Source organism: Blastomyces dermatitidis (genome assembly GCF_000003525.1).
Source record: "Blastomyces dermatitidis ER-3 genomic scaffold supercont1.3, whole genome shotgun sequence".
In the NCBI taxonomy this organism is placed as follows: Eukaryota; Fungi; Ascomycota; class Eurotiomycetes; order Onygenales; family Ajellomycetaceae; genus Blastomyces; species Blastomyces dermatitidis.
The window spans coordinates 6034661-6045321 of NW_025544776.1; the positions used below are offsets into that span (position 1 = coordinate 6034661).

The 10661-nt window shown below is 38.1% G+C and overlaps 1 protein-coding gene across 1 annotated transcript; it reads right to left on the reverse strand.

Annotated features, from left to right (window-relative positions):
- Positions 1-7347: 7347 nt before the first annotated feature.
- BDCG_16751 (uncharacterized protein) lies at positions 7348-9203 on the reverse strand (the record flags this gene model as incomplete). The annotated part of the gene is made up of 5 exons (XM_045425943.1): positions 7348-7570; positions 7719-7899; positions 8303-8445; positions 8647-8726; positions 9051-9203. 5 exons carry the CDS (start codon positions 9201-9203, stop codon positions 7348-7350), a joined length of 780 nt encoding a protein of 259 aa, XP_045280456.1.
- Positions 9204-10661: the final 1458 nt, after the last annotated feature.

The window sequence follows — 10661 nt, forward strand, 5'->3', positions numbered from 1 at the left end:
CTTATAGAAAACTAAATATATTGAAATATAAATAGATTATATTGAAAATCTCTACATCACTGATCTGTCTTTCACTGAAAGTATCTCTGAAAATTTAATCTTTTTTCATATCTTCTCTTACATATCTTTCATCAGATGTCTCTTTTTTACTGTCAGAGTATTCTAAATCATCTCAGTAAAGTCATCTCTAGTAATTTACTGATATTCAGAAATATCACTTATCAGATCTCAGAATATCAGAATATTTTATCATTACAGTATAGCTGTAGTGAAATTTTCATTTATATCAGCATTATCAAATATTTTGACCTGAGTTGTAAGATTAGTATATATCTCTATTTTTCAGAATCAGTTTCTAGTTTTTCAATCTGAAGTTTTCAATTCAATATCTTTAACTAATGAATATTCAACTTATGTTTCATATATCATTGTTCTCACTCAGAGAATCAATCAAAGTCAATGATTCTCTGCACTCAGTAAAAAACCAGAAAGAACTTTTCAGTGATAAATGAATCATAGAAGTATTCAAAGATAATTAATTCTTCATAGCAGTTATGGCGTGCTTCCGCCCCCTATCCAAGTCAATCCTCTATTCAGCTCTAGCTTCCGCTTTATCTCTTGCTGTTTCCTGAAGCTTCCACTCCTACCTTCTCCCTCTGTTCTTCCCTTCATATGTGATCACTTCTTCTATGAGAGCTTTCACTCCTTCTCTACAGAGCCTTCATTCTTTCCTTCATATGTGATCACTTCTTCTATGAGAGCATTCACTCCTTCTCTACAGAGCCTCTGTCCTTCTCTTCATAGGTGATCACCCCTTCTACAAGAGCTAATCTCTATAGAACAATCACTGTATATATAAGAGTGTATGCCCATCTCCCATCTTTAAGAGAATAAGACAAGTTTTTACCCTTATATCTGACTCTACATAGCAGTGTACACTACAATTTGGTAGCATGTCTTGTTAAGAATCAAGTTCTTCTAGTCCCTTTAACTTCTGCTCCGCTCTCAATATACATAGCACTGATGATTGAACCAGGCTGTGAATGCTGAGAATTGACTAGCTGGTAATCAGTCTGATTAGTTACTCTATCTTCTTTCAACACTGCAGCTAGTGATTGGTCTGACCTGCAGTCATTTGAATCTACTTCATTCAACACTACAGCTGATGATAGGTCTGACTAATGATTATTTAAGCATCTTCTGCTTCAGAACATCATAGTACTAGTGATCAGTCTAGAACATGATCATAGTTGCAGTAAACTCATCTTCACATTCTTATATGACTTTGTCAGCCCTGTCATAATAATGAAGTAGAACAGATGAATCACTCAGAGCAGCTCTCATCAGTCACTCTCTTTCACTGAACTGAATGAGCTCATCAGCAGAATTGAACAACTCATCCAAGAATTCACTGATGGACCTGACTCAGGACAAACTTACTCATAAGCAATGACTGAAAAGCATGCTATTATGATTGCAGAAGTCTGGTGAAACACAGACAGATGATATGAGAGTGTCAAAAGCTAAGTGACACTGTATAATTGTATCAAAGTGAAAGACATTCTTGTGAGTGTATCAGTCAGATGTTACAATGACATAAAAACAGTTCTTAACTCTGCTCTGGTAGTGAAATGAAAGAATGTCATTAATCCCTGGTTACAGGCCTTCCACACAGATGTCACAAAGAATACTAAGAAGAGGGATTTGATAGTCTCAAGCTTTCATGAATTTGACTGTCAGAATCGCGCTTCTTCTGATGAAGCAGCAATACTAGATACAATCAAGGAGTTAGAACAGCTAGAAGCCTGACTGGCCTGACAAGAGAGTGAGCTCAATGAACATGAACATCAGCTTGATCAGTGAAAGGAGCAGTTGAATGAGTGTACTGCTCTTATTGATGAACATGTCAGCAAACTTTAAGAGAATCTCAAATAATTGACAGATGAAAGAAGCAGGTTGGCAGAAGTATGAAATAGCTTCCATGCTGAGGAAGCCACGCTCACTGCTCAAAGGCAGGAGCTGGATCATCATCAGCAGATGGACTGTCCAGCTCAGATCAACAGAACAGATGTCAGAGCTGACAATCCTCTCAACAAGTCTGTGCGGCAATTAGATGCCTTCTTCAAGAAAGGCTTCAAACCACCTTCTAGAACCTGGCAAACGCCGGCAATTCCATGAGGACCATGCAGTGCTGAAGGCAGAATGCACTGTCATAACCTAATAAGAGACAGGATTAATTTCCTCAGAGAAGCTGACACTGCATATTTTACTTATAACTCAGAGAGAAACTGAATGTGCAGAGACCAGGCACCTGCTCATGACAATCTTGATCTTCTGCTTGATAGTGGACCCCATTCATCTGCATGGAGTGATGATAGGCCAGCGAGATTACAGGCTGACAACATCATGCTATTCAACCCAGCAGAAACAGACATAATGGTGTTTGTCAGTCACTTGGAATTCATCACCATGCAGGAGAGAGACAACACAGTTCTCTGCATGTTTTCTCTGTGCCTGAAGAGTCAGGTGTTGAAATGACATAATGATCTGTCTATCAAAATGAGAAAGGATATGAATGCCTCTCTCTCTATCACTGTTGATGAGTTAAAACGCGAGTTCCAGCTATCAGAAGAAGAAGCTTGAATGAAAGCTCAGACTCTGTATTTTTTCTTTGAGAAGTCAGATGAACTGCTTCTGGTGTTATACATCTCACAGAAGATTAACTTACTGCAAGCCACTGCAATCTCTGACCTCATTATGATAAAGAGGCTCTTGTGAGAGGGTTTAGAGTTCAATCTTTTCTTAATCACACCGCTCATTTTCACTGAACAATTGAATGACTTCTGATAACAAATTAGAGACAATGAGTCAGTCATCTGACATGCCTGAACTGATCAGAAGACTTAATTCATCAACTACATGTGTAGTTCCAGATGTTTTGAACAGAATAATGACTGCTGCTCATATCACATCTCTCTGTTCAAGTAGACAGAAGCTACAAAGCCATCTGTGTCTATCACAGAGACAGCAGTGATTCTCATGAGTGCCCTCACAATGAGTAAGTTGCTGATTCAGTGTACAACAGAAGGAGGAAGACTGCTGGTGCCTGCAGCAGAGTGCTACATCTGCGGAGGCCCTCATTACATCAACTGCTGTCTCAAAAAAGAGGAGAACAGCAATCATTCAGTGAATCAAGTCAAACTGAAGAGTACTGAGAAAGATGACAATGAGCTGCTGAATCTAGACCTCAGTCTAGATTCTGACAGTGAGTCAGAAAAATAACCAGCAAGGCGGGCACTGAGAGGCTCATCTTATCTACAGATATTCTCTCAGATGATTATTAAAACATCTTTAATGCTGACATATATGCAGTTGCAGCGCGTGATATCTCTATAAGTGATCAAGAATACATTAGCAGACTACAGTATTTGTCTTACACCTTTCTCATCATTCTCATCATTACACTACAAGGCGATCTCTCTGTTTGTATGGATACAGGCACAGGTATATCACTTATCAACACAATAATAGCAAACCTATTCTTCCCTCATTATCAACCAACCTCTATGCCGCATGATCAACATGTGGGCATTTGAGAAGTTGGCTCAGAAGCTGATGAATCAAATCTATTCATAACAACAGACCTTATCTTGAGAGCAGACAACAATTCTCTTTTCATTGTTGAAGATGAATTCCACTTAGTGTGATATCTCAGATGCAATATAATCATAGCTAATGATGTATTATCATCAGTGAAAGCAACTATCAATGTTCATGGTGAACTTGTTACATTTCATGAAAGATATTTCATAAACACCAAGACCATCAGAGATGCTATCCGCACAGGTAGATGCCTGTCAAACCCACAGCCACCCCAGCAGTGGAAGAAGATTGTCATTTGTGCTGTCAATGTCAACATCATTCATCATTCTGACTGAGAAGATTCTCTGTTTCCTACCTTGTACATTGAATTATATTTAGCGGATGCAGAAGACCAGGATAATCCACTTCAAATTCCCACAGCAGACACTCTTATCAAGTGAGTTCAAGTAGATGTATCAGATCACTGAGCAGCAGAAGACTGAGCAGTCATTCAAGTGATCATCAACTGACATCATAAACTATTTAGCTTCAGCCTAGGCTTATTTTCAGACAATGTTAAGATGTCACTGCAGTTCATTGATGAGAGCAACTTTTCCAGCCTGAAACAGAGACTCTATTCTCTGTCTCAAAGAGATCGCGAAGCTGCTGACCAGATTCTGAACTCACTCCTGTAAGATAGAAGAATTGAACATGTTTCTCTCAGAGACAGAAACCTCATTGCTTCACCTGCCTTTGTGGTCTGGCTTAGGAAGAAGTCAAGAGTGATGATTGATTTGTGAAAAGTAAACACACACTTACTCCTCAATACATATTCCCTACTGACATAACAAGATATGTTGCAATCACTCAGTAGTTCTATGATATTCTCATTCATGAATATCTGTCAAGACTTCTTTCAACAAGCAATTGAACAGAGTGATCATTTCAAAACCACATTTGTGATCTCACACTGAGATCTTGAACATTTTACAGTTGTCACAATGAGATTGACAACCTCACCTGAGTTCTTTCAACAGTGTATGAAGGAGATCCTAGTGAAATTCCTATGACAATTTGTATTAGTCTATGTAGATAACATTATCATCTTCTCTCACTCACTGAATGAACATCTTCATCATATACAGCAAGTCTTCACAGCTCTTGAGACATCTGGGATAACAATGTCATTAACTAAATGTCATTTCGCATATCTCTCAGTGTGTTTGCTGGGTCATCATGTCAGCTGACTAGACATATCTACTCAAGAAGAGAAAGTAGCTGCTATTGCTAATCTAGTCTTCTCTATAACACTCAGAGAACTAGAAGGAATCATCAGCCTCTTCAATTATTATCACAATTTTATCAGTTTTTATGCAGATCAGATGAAAGCATTAGAGACTCTCAAGATCAAGTTGCTGTATAACAGTTCAAAAATGAGCCAGAAAAGAGCATCATATGCAGCTAAGACCAAGTTGATGAGATTTAAGAACTTGCTGCAGTTTCACACTCTGCTCACAGAAGCCAGACATTTGTTTAACATGATAAAGCAAGTCTTGATGAACGCCCTCACTCAGGCATATCCCAACTTTAAATGTCCCTTCATATTATACATGGACACCAGCAAGCAAAGAGGTATCAGAGTAGCCCTACATCAAGTTGAAATGAATAACATTGAAAGACCTGTTCTATTTCTCTCTCACTGATTAAGCACAGCTGAAAAGCACTACTGAGCAACTGAATTGAAGTGTCTTGAACTCATATGAGCCCTGTGGAAATTATCACAGTATTTAGACAGTGAGTTTACAGTTGTCACAGATCATGTCACTCTTGTGTCCACTTTTCAGTCACTGGTAATAGGTCATCATAGCAACTGACTGGCAAATTGAGCCTTAGTTCTAAGCTCATATCTCTCACAGATGACAATCTGCTATCACAAGAACACTGCACATACTAATGCTGACACCCTATTCAGGTTGCACTGTCTAGATAATGATTCAGAAGAGATTCTCTCTGAAGAGCAGAAAAAAATCCACCAGGCCATCATCAATCAGGCAGGTGGACTGATGACAGACACATCTTCAGTGAAGATATGTATGGTTTCAACTACAGTAATAGAGCTTGCTGACAAATTCAAAAAGCAACTACATCAAGATATTTCCCACAACTCAGCATTGGGAAAGATCTTTCACAAGGCCAGCCAGAAAGGGTGATACCAGTCATTTACAGTGCGGGACAGGCTATTGTTCTTCAAAGAATCACATCTCTGTATCCCCAAATCACTGGCGCGAGACATCATCCATATGTGTCACAACACAGCAGGTCACCCTGGCCTTCATTAAACAGAAAACCTTATTCACCAGTTCTTCTTCCTTCCCCATGCCTGAAAGAGAATCCTGGACCATCTATTGCAATGCCTCAATTGCCAACTAGTCAAATCACTGAATCACTTGTCAGGGGGCAAATTACACCTCATCTCACCCTCAAAACAGCTGTTTGAAGTTCTTTCAATTGATTTTATTACAGGATTATCTGTGAGCAACAATCATGATACTATATTAACAGTCACAGACAAATTTTTGAAAGCAGTAATTCTAATTGCAGAACAGGAACAATGAGATACTTCACAATGAGCAGAAGACTTCTATAAGAAGATGATCTGTCACTGACAGCCTTCACTGACAATTATTTCAGATAGAGACTTCAAATTTACATCACAATTTTGAAAGTTAGTCCTTCAACTCATGGAAATTAAGGCATGGATGACAACTGTCTACAATTCTCACTCAAACAGTCAAAGCAAGTGAATCAATCTCACAGTTGAAGTCACATTGCAAACACTTCTTATAGATGAATATGAAGCAAATTGAACTGCTCTGCTTGAACAAGTGAAAAGAGTATTGAACTCAGTAGCTGCACAGTCAGCAATGATCTCTCTCTTCAAATTGCTCATGAGTGTAAAGCCTAGATGACTGTCATTGAACAATGAGAAAGCTCTGCTAGATGTAGCTGAGTTCATCATCATGTGAGATACAGTGTGGTAAGACATTCTTGACTTATACACTCTGGCAAAAGCTAGAATGGCTGAGTTCTTTGATCAATCTCATTCTCAACCAACTATTCAGATTGATGATTGGGTCTTCTTGAACCTCACTCAAAAAGCTCAAAAGAGCTATACATTAAAAGAGATGTTCAAGCTATCACTCTTACAGGTAGGCTCATTTCACATTCTTCAGAAAGTATCAGATGCTACATTTCAATTGAAACTGTCAGTCAGTTGATGAATGCACTCAGTAATCTTCATCATTCACCTGAAAAAGACCATGTTAACAGGAGCAGATATGAAGCACTCATCATCAGAATCAGTACTTGTTGATAATCAGTTGCAATTTGAAGTTGAAAATATCATAAGAAAGTGCACAGAGAACAGCAAGACTTATCTTCAGATTAAGTGAAAGAGATATGAAGACCTGATCTGAGAGCTTCTTAAAGTCATCACACAAGACACTCTGCACCTGGTCAAGGTCTTCATGACCAAGAAGCCTCGCGGTCAGCTGAGTAAACAATAGAAAGAAAAGTAAAATAGAAACAGAGTGAAAGAAAGAAAGAAAATGTATTGCAATCTAATTTTAGCTATTAAATGAGAAAACAAAGAAAATAAGAAAATCATCATCTTTCACTCTTTTCATCATTTCACTTCATCTCTTCTCATCAATCATCTTCAAGCTCTTTCTACAGCTTGACCTCCTGCTCAGTGAGACATGCATCTCAAAATGCAACATCTGTTAACAATCTCTCATTCACAAGATCACTGAAATGCACCCCGCTGAGCAACTTAAAGAAATAATTATTAGTCACAGTATTCTTCACAGCTGAAATCACATTGACAAACTCAGCTATCTTGTTCAGTTCCTTCCGCGCGGCCTGAACAGTGTCCAGATTATGCTTGTTAAGGTTAGGCAGCTGTCTCAGCACCTTCAGATCTTGAGCTCTACAATTGATCATGCGACCTTCAGAAGACAGGATCAACAATCATCACACATCACTCATCTTGGCCTCATTGATCATCTTAGTAGAGGTTAAATGACTTGTCTTCACCTCATCACTCACCTTCACAGGTGTTAAGATGCCCTGCTCACTGATTTGAATGCATTTCAAGAGTTTCAGCACAATCAGACTCAACACCTTGTGCTTGAAAGGTGTAGGCATTCTCTTTCATTGAAACTATAGTTGAATTGTCCTTCTTCTTCATATCACTGACCTCAATAATGTCATCAACATCCACCTCCTCAGCCACAGCCTTTTTCAAATCCAGGCACACTTTCTTCAAACAGCAAGTTATCTGTGTTTCACCTGAGTTCATACTGGCTACAGCAATTTAAAGAGCAGTGGGACCCCTTATTTCTCCACTGACAGTTGGCACAAGTATCATGTCCTTGCCATGTCTGTTTATCATCTGCAGAGGTGACCACACATTTCTTGAATCACCCCTGGCCCTTCGCGCAACACTGACATGACATAGAAGCTATTTCCCCACAGGTCTGCAGAATAATGACATCTCAATTAGCAGAACCCTTAGGATTGACAGTCTGTGAAGTGATTAGTTCATCATTATTCATTCACCAGTGCAACTTTCACTTGACAGATAACTGTCTCAAATCTTTAATCAATCACTGACTGAATAAAACAAAAAATTCACAATCAACAAATGACATCTTCTCACTATGTCCTGCAAGTCTTTCAATGATCAAGACAGCATCTGCAAGCCCCTTCACAGTCAGGTCCTGCATGATTGACATGCTCAGGCAAGCGAGCTTGTCATTCTGCCAGAAGTGCAAGTCAGTCTTGTCATCATAATGCAGGTGTCTCATATATACTGTGTCATACAGCCAAGGCATCTGATCACTCTTGACATTCTTCTTCTGTCTCAACTTCCTTAAAACATCATCACTCAGAGTCTCATGTTGCTTCTGACTAGCTCTTCAGTGCTTCTTATTCTCTTTCATCAGCAACAGTTCTTCAGCATTTATATCTGTTCATTCAGCTCCTGCTTTCAGTTCTACTTACAGCTCTTCATCACTGACTGCTTTCACAGCAGCCTTCTGACTCTCTCTCTTCTCATTCATCTCAACATCTTCTTCTGAAAACTGGCGTGTGAACAGTCATAACTTTTTCAAATGAATAAACAGTGTTATAAGCTTTCACATCACAGTCTTAGATTCTTCTTAGCCCTTCAAGCTTCTATTATATGATTCATCTGTTGACTCTTCTGCAGCAGCACCATGCAGTCTAGCTGAGTGATGACAAGACATTACTGCCTTTTCTTTATCTTGGCCTTTGATCACTTTGTATGTGGAAAGATAAGTTAATAGTGTCAGAAGCTCATCTATTCAGAATTCTAACTCTTCATCTTCATCATTTTCTTTCATCTCATTCTCATCTGTTCTCTCTTCATCAGTCTTCTCACCCACCTTCTCTTCTCTATCACTCATATGAAGAAGGGCATCACACTTCTCCTGACTTAACAACTGAAACAATTTCTCTAAGATCAAGGCCTTTTTCACCATGCTCACTGCACCTGTCTTCATGGCTGTCAACTTCTTCTTAAGACTTATCATTTCCATGATCTAATCTTCTGTATGTCGCGATTTTCGCTAATTCCACTATGTTAAATTTTAGTGAGATGTATGAGAAATAAGAGAAGAATAAGAAGAAAGTGATCATAATATATATATTGATGCAATCATTCATCTACACTGATCTCTATCACTCACAGAACCTTCTCTCTGCTACAATGAAACTTCCATCCTCATCTATCTTATCAAAGAACTCTTTCTCATTCAAGCTTCTTGTAATTTCTTTACAATCCCTTTCTTTTCTTACAGCTGTTTTTAGATTAAAGAACTTCTGTCTCTTTCTTATCATTTCTTTTCAAGTCATTCTTACATCTTTCATTCTTTGTAGAGATAAACAATTCTTACATCTGATCACTCTTTATATGAACAAGTGATTCTATCACTCAGCCTCCTCTTTTCTATGATATCTGCAGCATATGTAAACAGACTAGCACTTCTGAACAATATCCACCCCTTTGGGCCTAGCGCCCGCGATATCCATCATCTTTTTTTAACATCATTTTTTTCTTCTCTGCGAACACATCCTTTCAGATAGAGGGACTGTGGCATGCTTCTGCCCCCTATCCAAGTCAATTCCCTATTCAGCTCTAGCTTCCACTTCATTCCTTGCTGTTTTCTGAAGCTTTCACTTCTATCTTCTCTCTCTGCCCTTCTCTTCATATGCAATCACTTCTTCTATGAGAGCTTTCACTTCTTCTCTACAGAGCCTTCATTCTTTTCTTCATATACAATTGCTTCTTCTATGAGAGCATTCACTCCTTCTCTACAGAGTCTCTGTCCTTCTCTTCATAGGCAATTGCCCCTTCTACAAGAGCTAATCTCTATAGAACAATCACTGTATATATAAGGGCGTACACCCATCTCCCATCTTTAAGAGAATAAGACAAGTTTTTACTCTTATATCTGACTCTACGTAGCAGCGTACGCTACAGCAGTTATATAATTCAATTACTGCTGAACTTTCTCTGCTCTTTGTCTTCTTCTATTGAACATGATTCTATATTAATAAATGATTAGCTAAGTTAATTAAAAAAATTTTAATATCTCACTGAAAAGTTGATATATTTGCTAAAATCTAATACTACTTATCTTCATTTCTTTGAGAGTTCAGAACTTTCATGTTTTAATTGCATTCAGCATCATCATTCTACTGAATGAAAAGATGTATAATGTTTTATTCTTTGTTTTTATCATGCTTATAACTATTCAATTCAAATTATCTTTGTTAAAAGAAAGAAAATACATTCATTTTATCTTCAGATGCAGATGCTGCTCTGTCAGCTGAATTTCCTTCTCATACATTTCTGTATTCAGATGCTGAGTTCAGTAATGTCTTTTTAACAGACTGTTTAATATCAGTGATGAGTTTGACTTCTTCTCATCTGACTGATATTCATCATTACTACTATTATATTTGTTCTATGTTTAGATATATCAATATCAGAT